The sequence below is a fragment of the Stylophora pistillata genome, chromosome 1 (assembly GCF_964205215.1).
Source record: "Stylophora pistillata chromosome 1, jaStyPist1.2, whole genome shotgun sequence".
Lineage (NCBI taxonomy): Eukaryota > Metazoa > Cnidaria > Anthozoa > Scleractinia > Pocilloporidae > Stylophora > Stylophora pistillata.
In genome coordinates, this window is record NC_142519.1 from 32,222,569 (window position 1) to 32,233,214 (window position 10,646).

Sequence of the window (10,646 nt, forward strand, 5' to 3'; positions counted from 1 at the left end):
TAGTTGGTGATCATTTCCTGTATTCTCCTGACCTTAATGCGTGATTCAGGGGTAACATTGTAAGGAGAAATTAAAAGTTAGTTACTCCCAAGGGTCAAAGGGTTAAGATTAATTAACCTCACTCTTGACGCTCAGTTCAAAAATCGCTGCATGGCCGTCTACTGTGTTTGAAAGCTTCCCTTTGCACTCCACGGGGTGATTTTTCTATTTTAAATGACAGTGAACGCAATTTTAGCCTTCTATGAGCAGTTCATCCCTCTCGAGCCGCCTCTATGCAAAGACCAATAACTTTATGAAGTGTTAATAGGTGTATGCTTTTTCCAGATGTGAAAGACCTTGCTTCTAAACTGGTGAATGAAATCGAGGAATGTGACAAGAAGATTATATACTTGAAGAACGTTCAACGACAGTTGAGGGTGAGTGTGCAGCGTATGTTTGCGGCAGAATTTTAGATTGGTCACTAAAACCAAAATGCTTTGAGCAGGAAATAAGATGAATTCCTTTTCTAAAAGTACGCCATGTTAATTTCTCTTGCAAATGTTCATTTTCTGCAGAACGTGTACGCTGAACGCTTTGGATTGGATACCTCTCTGTTGTATTCGTTTGTTGTCAGGTAAACTGAAGCCATTCTTGTGTCAAGGTTTTCAAAGTCACCGACGCACCACAGTCGATCGACAGTCGGCCAACTGTCGACCGACGCGTTGGTGGGATCGGATTCTTTACCTTTATCGTTTCTTTGGATCAACGTTTCTTTGTATCTGAGCAACTATGCACCCACCCCTCCCCTGACCCAACAAAAGTCAACTGATAACAAGTAAGGGTTAATGTTGGATTAGGGGAGGGGTAAGTGCGCATTTACTCAGATACTGATACTGACCCGTTTCTTTTTCTTTGCAGCTACAACACTTCTTGCGTGACGTTGGTACCAGAGTTGAACAACAACTTTTTAAACTTTTCCCCGATTTGGAATCAGAGAGGAAACGAAAGCGTAGAAATCGTGGACGAATCTCTCAGTGGACCATTGCTTCAATCAGGCACCAAACTGGGTTTATTCTCTTACCTGTTTGCAAGGTATATTCAATTGAGTCTGATTACCCACCCTTCCCTTCGCGTTACATTTTTTTCTGTGGAATTGAGGGCTTGGCTTGTTAGCGCACATCATCCAAATGAAGATAATGCCCCTCAGTTTCTAACAAACAGAGAGCTTGTCCCCTATTACTTTATGTTAACATAGATTCAAATGTAGTTTTGAGCAGTAGTCGCGCGGATAGACTGATTAATGATTTGAAGGATTTTGAGGGCTTTTTTCATAAGTGGTTTCCCATGATGTTATTGGTGGCTGTACGCGAAAAGGGGTTGTGAGGCAAAACCCAAACACGAGAGCCCGTTTGCAGGCGAAAGGTGGTAAGAGGTCTTTTATTGCAACCCCTGTGATTTAGAACCGCGCGGGCGCCTACACTAGCGCCATTTGGTCCACCTACCCGTTTTTGTGGGGGCTGCCTTGATACAGTGCGAGTGTATGATGGCTAGCCTTTTATCATCTCTCCACATTACTTTACTATTAGCTCGATCCCGGAGAGTCTTTTAAAACTTCTGTATGCTTTGAACCAAAGTTGGACTTTGCATTAATGCAATCATAATTTGTTTCTTTATTTTAGACATGCTATGAGTCAGGCTTATGTTCGGTATTTTCTGTACACATTTCGTTACATTGCAACTGCACAAGAGCTATTCAACTTCATCAAGGAAAAGTGTTCAACGTCACTCAGGTAAGAGAGTAGAAATAATAAAAACCCAACAAAGTAATTCAAAATTTCCTCTTACCGTAAGTTTATGTAGTTTGAAGAAAGAGTTGGCACGAAGGTTTGGTTTGAAAGGAAGTCTGGATGGAGTAGAAAATGTTAGAAAAACTGCACGAAAGTAGTCTTTCATTAACAGTCTTGAGTCAGGAAAGGTTTGCAAAGTAACATTTCTGGTTAGCTAATGACCAATCAGCCGGCACTCTTTCTCTCACTAATAATCATCCAATCGCAGAGGATGTGGCGGGCATGTGCGACTACGTACCAGGACTGGCCACCGAAACGGCGGGAAATGGAACTCAAGAGTCGATCAGGCTTACGAGTGTTACTTTTGCTTTTTTCTTCAGAACGGATTCTTCTGGACAAGTTTACAACCATCAGCTGCAAATTCGATACCGTGGCTTGGACTTACTGTCTGAGTGGATTGACAGCTTTTATCAGTTTGATTTCAAAACGAATCCCAACCTCATTAAGGAGCTGCTTGCCTTTGTTAAGGACGAGGTAAGATCATTCAATGTTCCTTTAATTATTTCTATGAATCTTTGGCTCCGCTTCCTTCTTTCCCTCCTCATTCTTCACTCATCCTCTTTTTAAATTTATTCCAGTTAATCCTCGTGGACAGAAGTGAAAGAGGTCATTACTTGATGGAGCTAATTGCAGAGAAAAAAGAAAGAGATATGAATAACAATTTATCATCAGACGAACATAGTGATTTCGTGGCAGTACTTCAGCTTGAAGACCCTCAAGGTATTAGAACATATGTGAATACTCTTTTGAATAGTTTGCGAAGGAATGAGTGAGTTAATAAGTCTTATGCGCAATTTATTTTTATTTTCGTCCAGGTCTAAGCGCTGTGGATGTTCTGAGAAAGGTGCGTGCAATTTCCAGACTATCGTTTTACTCTTGTATTTACAATCGAACTGTCAAGGTCAACGCAAAGAATTGTTACTAACTGCTAAATAAGATGCTCTCGGTAATAACATCAACGGTTTGATTGTCGCATTGCTTTAGAAAACGTTTTCTTTGGACAATTTCTTTAATATAGGAGGCAGTTTCCAATTGAGCGTCCAAAGCATTCCTAGCTTACGTTGATTTTGCTTTGCTTTGCTTTGCTCTTCGATTTAGTTAGCCAAGCTCAGCCACCTCGCCTCAAGCATTCAACCAATCAGATGCAAAACTGAAATAAATCAAGGCTTGGTCCCTGAGCTTCTGACGGTTGTGTTGTTGTCACTTGGGGTATATTGGCTTGTTGTGACTCAGATCGGCTGTTGTTGTGATTCCTAGCTCTGATTGGCTGATATTGGGATTAAGGCTGATAGTTTCGAAAGAAACTGTTCGGGGCTGCGTCGGTGGGGGTAACAAAATAATTTGGATATATCAACAAAGTTGAAATGGTAAATTGGCCACCGTAACGATTACAAAAGCTGACGTTTTGAGCGTTAGCCCTTCGTCCTTGCGAATAGAGGAATTGTGGGTTGTGTGTGCTTTTAAAGGCAGAAAATGGAGCTACGTTATTGGTGGGAACATGGCAACGAGAAAAACAAGAATAAATTAGTGGAATGAAAAGCGTTCGTTGATCCCTGTGGGATTTAGACTGCCGGTTTGAAAGATGAGCTTTTGTTCAAGATTTTTACGGCTTTCCGTGCTACCTAAGTGTGAGGAAAGACTATTGGGATATTGGGATTCATTGGTTTTGGTTTTAAGAAGCTCAGTCGAAATCCGATTGATACTTAGCACTTTCATAGAAACGAGGGAATGTCATTGGGAAGTCCTTCATGAAGCATGCATGACCAAATTTAACAACTCATCTCTTTTTTTTCTTTAGCCATTGGGTGGCCGTAAAGCTAAATCTCCAGTGCAGTGCTTCAGAAGAGCCACACCCGATAAGGACACCACATACAAAGCAACTCCGTACCTCAAGGCTCTTTCCATTTTAGACCACTCTTCACGAGTCATCGCAGAGCAGCTCACACTGATACAGCAGGTAAACCTCTCCCAGATTCTATTTCCGGAATTAGCTCCTTCCGTTCTGAACTTCTCCTCTAATGGCTTTCAGTTTTCTCTTGCAGTTTTTATTATGTGTCTCTTTCGATCATTGTGATTTGTGTTACTACAATACAAGAGAATAAAGGCTGATAGTTTCTAAAGAAACTGTTTGGGGCTGCGTCGGTGGGGGTAACGAAATAATTTCAATACATCAACAAAGTTGAAATGGTAAATTGGCCACCGTTACGATTATAAAAGCTGACGTTTCGAGCGTTAGCCCTTCCGACGAAGGGCTAACGCTCGAAACGTCAGCTTTTATAATCGTAACGGTGGCCAATTTACCATTTCAACTTTGTTGATATATTGAAATTATTGCAATACAAGAGAACAGCTTGCATAGATGTTGTATGAAAAGCATACTTAGAAAGATTGCGTCTGCGACTCAGCATGTCTTATATCTTTCCCAAAACAAAACAGGGGGCCTTGGAATAGATGATTTGTTCCTTTGCTCAACTTTCACTTCACTCAACAGCGTCTTTCTATGTTGCTGCCTCTAAATTTTACTTGATTGGTCTCTTCTCCTATTTGACCACATGGATGTCCCAATTAATATTAATAGTTTTGTTTTCTTCTGACAGGATTTATTTTTCCATATTCATCCAGTGCATTTCTTAAACTCGCGCGCGTACGGTATCGGTGTTGGCAGGAATCAGTCCCCCACCAAAGAACGCGATAACATGTTTGGCTTTAGCACCGGAAGTCCACGTGCCTCAGAGATGTCAAGTTTGGGGGTGGGGCCTGTTTGTCGAGAACAAAATATGTACGTTAGTGAACCCAGTACAGATGGCCTACTAGAGGAGCTATTGGAGCATGCACACGATGTGTCCTTATGGGTGGCAGTAGAGATATGTAGTGCGTCCTCCATAAAGGTAGCATGAATGTTTTGTGACTTTAGTTGTCTTCCACGCTTTATTTTTTCAAAATTGAGCAATCTCCGAGAACAAGCGTTTCGAAAGTCATATCGGGGGATAGCGTCTCTTTTTGGTAAAGCTCGCGCGTACGATGTGGCGATTTTTACCTAGGATATACAACCATAGTATTCTCTTGGGTTGAGAGGGATAGAAGTACACAAGTGAACGTAGATGGTGTCAGGGGCGCAACCCAGCTAGAAGGAAAGGGAGGGGAAGGGCAAGGGCGTAGCTGTCGTCAGAGCGATGTCAGTTTGGTTAAATTTCAGCAATGTGTCATTTTATTGATTATAACAAAGAATAGCATGGTAACCTCCAACTGCACTTACTTGTTGCAGGCTCAACTCGCTCTGATAACCAAATTCGCGAATACAGCCCGGTACTGTTGTGAGATTCGTAACTACAGCACCTGTATCCAGATCGTCGACGCTCTGGAGATGTTTGTGATCCGTCAGTTACCGGTAAGTTAGTTTCTCCAGAGTTTGAAACAGTTGATTCAACCCGAGTACTCCTTAATAATTTCACATGAACTTTTTTTTTTCCAATTTTTGTGCCCTAGAATACATTTATCCCTACGAGAAAATCAGATCTTTTTTCCTTGACCTACTCCGGAGAGAAATGTTTCACATCTTTATTCATTTTGGACGTATTTCCATCTTGTTTAGGCCTGGAGACAAGTCCCGACAAAGACGACTGAGACACTTGAAGAACTCAAGGCTGTTAAGGTGGGTAAAACGTCTGCATGGCTTGCAGCAGGAGAATATGAACTGAGCTCGATCAGTTGATAAACTCTTGTTTGGAGAAAAGCGTCTTTTAAGTGTCACCAAGAGTTTCAGAACCAGTAAGACATATAACCAGTTATGCGCTCCATTTCAGGTTTTGTTGAAGACAGACAGCTCTTGGTTAATGAAGAGTGAAGCGTCACGTGAGAAGCCCACAATTCCTTGCTTCCTTTTGTTCGTGATTCACGTGCAACAGCAGGAACTTGGAGGGTTTACTTTGCCAAACGACATGTACAAATGGACTAAAATGAGGTAATCACTTCCCTTCAGCTAGAGAAATTGACATAAAAGTGGCCATCCACTAGAATCGTGGGCTCGGTTTAAACTTGTTGAGAGAGGAGTCGCTTGCTCAGTTGTGGATGACAAGCTATGCGTTGACATGAATAGATTGGTTCATTGACTAGGAAATTCTCTTTTAGAGCAGTTTTCAATGCAGTGTCGAAAGTAATCCGAGTTTGCATCAATTTTGCTTTACCCCGATCTGCGATTGGTCCAAAAAACTCGCTTCTTTTTCTCAACCAATCGGATGCAAAACTAAAACCAATCTCGACTTGCTCGCCCGTGTTTTTCCACGCTTTAGGCAGTTAACTTGTTTTTACTTTGAATTTTCCCTGATTCTTTAAGGTATTTGCCTTTCTTCTGATTTGCCACCAACTGTGTTTATCTTTGTTTTAGTTTTAGGATACTAAATCAAAAATCGCGTCAAAAGACGTTCTTTCCGCTACGAGTCTCGACTAATATTCTCTACTTAACTGAACCCATCTGATGGCTTTCGTCTCAAAGCATTGCCAAACCCCGCTCTAAAGTCAAGGGCTTTGAGATCACTTATTCACCTGTTTGAATTACAGGTCAACAGCCCGATTAGTGGACCAGATTCGATTATTCAAACAGATGCGTTACGCCTTCCAAACGGATGATGAAGTGAAGGAGAGACTCAAACAGCGTATACAGGAGTGTAAAAGTGAAAACCTTCATGCCCTTGCGTCTGAAAACGCTAGTAACTTTCACTTATCCTCCTCGCAAGGTTCCAAAAAATTCCACGATGCCTTTAGGAAGATGAAAGCTACTTTTGGTGGTCATAATTGAAGATGTCTTCAACACGGTCATCTCGCTGTCACGATTAGCTGTCTTTTCATATCAGACGTTATTTAATTGTTGAGTTAGTTCTGATGAATCACAATGACCTCCAAGATTAATAATTGAGAGGGAGGGGAGGGAGAGTCTAATATTGATAACTGAGAGGGAGGGGAGGGGGAGTCCAATATTGATAACTGAGAGGGAGGGGAGGGGAGGGGGAGTCCAATATTGATAACTGAGAGGGAGGGGAGGGGGAGTCCAATATTAATAACTGAGAGGGAGGGGAGGAGGAGTGTTTAGATTTTTTAAGAGTTAATAGTTTGTAAAGCGTTAAATTGTGGAAAACGCGAACCAGTTTGTCAGTGATCGTAAATAAATACTATACTTTCACATGCGATTACGCAGATTTTGGTTCTTCTTAAGAAAGAAGTACAGTGGGCACATTTATTTGAAGCTGTGAGTCTGCTAAGATGAGTTTTCTTAATTTGCAGAACGTGTTATTTCACATCCCTGAGTAACTTATTTGTATTTTATTAAATGTTCGTCTTGGAGATTGTATATTTGTAGAAATAGGATCTTTTTGTATCATATTCTATTTAGAGTTGTTTGATGAAAACCCAAACGCGGGAATTCTTGGAGCTATATTGTATTATTCAGATTAGTTTATTTATTTATTGCTTGTGACCACTGTCGGTTTCTCCGATAGCACAGGATATTAAAAAAATTATCTCAATTAAGGAGAAAATGAAAAACTGAATAAATTGAGGTTTGACTTTCATGGGTAGCAATATTTTGTCTTACTTTAAGCCGTTTGAGGGATAGCCAAAGTGTAGCCGTACCCCCCCTCCCTTCCGTTTCTCCTCGAGGAGGGGGTTACGGCTACACGAAGGCTATTTCGGGGAAGGGGGAGTTGTGAGATGGATTATGTTTTCCTTTCATTTATTTTATTTGTTTGTTTGTTTGTCTGGCTGTCTGTTAATTCGTTTGTTCCTAATCTACTTCAGTTAGACTCGACTGGTGATCGATATTTTTTTCGAGAGGGAGGCTTTTACTTTCATTTTTCCGTTTAGTTTTTCAATACTTTTGAATGTATTCACTGAGGATCGTTTGAACGATTCTTTTATTTTACCTTTGGTTACTTTCATTCGTTTTTTTCCTCTTCACGCAGATACATTCATTCCCGAGTTTTTTTTTTTTTTTCACCGACCTGCGTTACTCAATTATGAATTTTCATAAAACTACTGTGATTTTTGGCGTTCTCTCATTGGTCCGAAGATGTGTTCAGATAAGATTACGCGGAAACGGTTGGGACGTTTCGGACGAGCCTATACGTCTCAGCAATATTTCAAAAAGGGAATACAGGATTATACCGTGTTAGTGAAGGGGACTGAAGGGAAAATGTTCTTAGCAAAAATTATAATCCTTGGAGAAGACCCAGTGACAGCTTGTTGCGGCTGGACGTAGGGAGAAATGTTTCCCTCTTAACAAGCTTCCCCTTGGTCTCGGAAGATAGGTAGTAAAAAAAAATCAACCTGAAATATAATAATGGCGGAAAAAGTGCACTCCGTGGTAAACGACGGGTTGTCCAGGCCAAGCTGGAATAAACGCCGGGGATGTCTAATCGAGAAAACACGGTACTTCTAGTTTTGTGAAGCGCTCATAGATGAAAAAAAAATTGTGTATATTTCCAAGAAGAAGAGTTTTATTCGCCTAGTCTATGATTCCCAAGCAAATTATTTTTCCTCAAAAATCCTATTGTGTGGCATTTGTGTGGTTCCCTTCGTCCTGAAGATTTCACGGACATATGGCTGTTCTTACACCACATAATTACCTTAAGAGTAATAAAAAAGCCAATAAAAACAGTCTACTTGTATCACGTGGTATTTTGCGACCGTTTGCGGGCATTTCAAATGCACCAAGTTTACGGTTGTTTTCCCGAGTTATAAACTCATAAGACTTCCTATTTCTGAAACGTCGTCAAAATGGAAGTAGAAAGGTAAGATATTGATGCGACTCAATTTTCTTTAAGTTAAGTTTCTTTTGGACCCCAAATTGCACGATGCATGATCTTGTTTTGATCAAAGAGATCTTTAGCGTGATCCATGGCGGACACTGAAAAGTACACTGTGATGCTTCAAAAGCAGTGACCAGTTTTTCAAAATCTTTAAGGATTTCGTTATTATTACAAAGCTCCCTCTTCGAAACGGTTCAGAATACAAATATGTGGATATTTTAATGCTTAGCCGTTCACGAATAAGCTTGCTTTGAAAGCAGAAAATACTGTAACAGTTACTCTCAGCGAGCTTAGTTGTTAATTACGAGTATGCGAGGAGTACGCAAATTTCCATTTCCTGAAAGTTCTGTAGCGATCATGTGTGCTACAACTTCAAGGGTACTGATTTTGAACTTAAGACAGCTTTAACTTTAGTTTAACTGACATAAGATTAATTTAAACGAGTTATTTTCTATGTTAACACTGGGAAGAGTTTGTGTGTAACGTGACAATATCATGCGAGCGAAAGGTTTATCTGAAAGAGACGACCTTGACAATGATTATTCTCTCCAAACCAACAGTTCACAAAGGAACACCAGTAGGCTATTATCTACGTCTTCAGTGGAAGAGAGTGTGCAGATGATCAAATCTGAAATGATACCGTGCTTACAGAATTCTATGCAAACCCTCCAGAATATCTGGAGCGAAATTGGTTTACAAGAAGATCAGAAAGAGGAAAGAACTAGGTCGGTTTTGTTTCATTTACGGAATCTACTTCAAGAAATGGTGAGCGAAGAGGAACAATTGAAAACCACTCTTCAAGCAAATGTGGAAACTTGTACTCAAGAACTGGAAAAGTTAAGCCAAGAACTGGGATTACCAGTGGAGAAGGTAGGTGGGCATAAAGTGAGATCAGATTGAATGATCACCACTGTCTAGACACATTTTAGTGGACAGATACTAGTTGTTGGTCAAGTAAATGTTTCTCTTTGAAGTGTCAGTTACTGTTGAATTGTTAGTGATTACTGTTTTCACCACAGCCAGAAAAGCCCATGAGCATACTTATGTTGGAAAATGACCTGCGGACAAAAGTAGACAACCTGAAACTGGTAGGGCACATGTTCTTTGTAATAAAATGATATAAGATCACATTTAAATACATGTATTTATGTTTTAGTGGAACAACTCAAGCTTACTGTTGTTGCTGTCATGACCAGTCTGTACATGTACCTATGGCCAGATGCTAATAGTAACTCACATGTAACACTCATATGCTTGCAATAAGTATGTGTACCAAATCGGCCCCAGTCATTCAAAGGATTGATAATGCTCTTTGCTGAATAAATCTCTACCTGGTGGAAAGTGCAGTTCTTTTTCTCGGCAATTATCTTCTGGATAGTGATTTATCCACTGGATAGCATTATTTGCCCTTTGGACAACTGAACCCAATGAATAGTGCTTTTTGCATGTGCTCAGTAAAGTGATCAACGAGTACTATTCACCCCCAGCTGCCAAAGTCACATGACCACTTTTCATATAATGACAGAAATAGAATTTATTACTATGCAGTGTACAATGTATTCTAAAACAATTACTTAATGTCAGTGAAATTGGTGGAATGTTTACTTCCACTTTGGTGAATAATTGTGTAATTAAAAATTAGCCTCTCAAGTTGCATTTTTTTAAGGCCAGTGACAGATATCCCTTTTGTACTGAAAGTTTTGGGGACAAGGGGTCTTTACTTTCAAGCCAGGCATTTCTCAGTGAAGTTTGCTGACAATTGTCTGTTGATTTTTTTACAAATGAATAGAAACTGTCAGTAATAAATTACTCTCAAACAGAAGTGAACTTGGTGAAGAGGGTGACTTTTCTTGCAGGAAAAACACGATCGCATGAAAAAGTTGAAAAACTTGAGAGAGACAGAATCAAAGTTTTGCATGCAGATGTGTCTTCCAGCTCATGACCTGGGTGATGTTAATGTACCAAACAAGGAACAATTAAAAGAATTAGAGGCAAATGTTGAATACTTGCACAGAGAACA

General features: G+C 40.2%; 2 protein-coding genes across 7 annotated transcripts in view; both read left to right on the top strand.

Annotated features, from left to right (window-relative positions):
- The window catches only part of LOC111324416 (uncharacterized), a 43,891-nt gene extending 36,501 nt beyond the window's left edge, over window positions 1-7,390 (top strand). For all 5 annotated transcript variants that reach the window (XM_088751712.1, XM_088751719.1, XM_088751726.1 and 2 more), the window contains 13 exons: window positions 325-416; window positions 555-613; window positions 898-1,071; window positions 1,659-1,769; window positions 2,147-2,300; window positions 2,405-2,546; window positions 2,642-2,670; window positions 3,625-3,783; window positions 4,424-4,714; window positions 5,092-5,214; window positions 5,419-5,478; window positions 5,630-5,787; window positions 6,384-7,390. In XM_088751712.1, the coding sequence (XP_088607838.1) occupies window positions 325-416; window positions 555-613; window positions 898-1,071; window positions 1,659-1,769; window positions 2,147-2,300; window positions 2,405-2,546; window positions 2,642-2,670; window positions 3,625-3,783; window positions 4,424-4,714; window positions 5,092-5,214; window positions 5,419-5,478; window positions 5,630-5,787; window positions 6,384-6,621 (1,790 nt within the window). In that variant the 3' untranslated portion in view covers window positions 6,622-7,390. The remainder of the gene's footprint in view (window positions 1-324; window positions 417-554; window positions 614-897; window positions 1,072-1,658; window positions 1,770-2,146; window positions 2,301-2,404; window positions 2,547-2,641; window positions 2,671-3,624; window positions 3,784-4,423; window positions 4,715-5,091; window positions 5,215-5,418; window positions 5,479-5,629; window positions 5,788-6,383) is intronic.
- A 1,111-nt stretch (window positions 7,391-8,501) lies between these two features.
- The window catches only part of LOC111324453 (protein regulator of cytokinesis 1), a 9,810-nt gene continuing 7,665 nt past the window's right edge, over window positions 8,502-10,646 (top strand). For both annotated transcript variants that reach the window (XM_022928011.2, XM_088751827.1), the window contains exons 1-4: window positions 8,502-8,608; window positions 9,187-9,496; window positions 9,646-9,714; window positions 10,483-10,646. The exon at window positions 10,483-10,646 is cut by the window's right edge and continues 1 nt beyond it. In XM_022928011.2, the coding sequence (XP_022783746.2) occupies window positions 8,595-8,608; window positions 9,187-9,496; window positions 9,646-9,714; window positions 10,483-10,646 (557 nt within the window). In that variant the 5' untranslated portion in view covers window positions 8,502-8,594. The remainder of the gene's footprint in view (window positions 8,609-9,186; window positions 9,497-9,645; window positions 9,715-10,482) is intronic.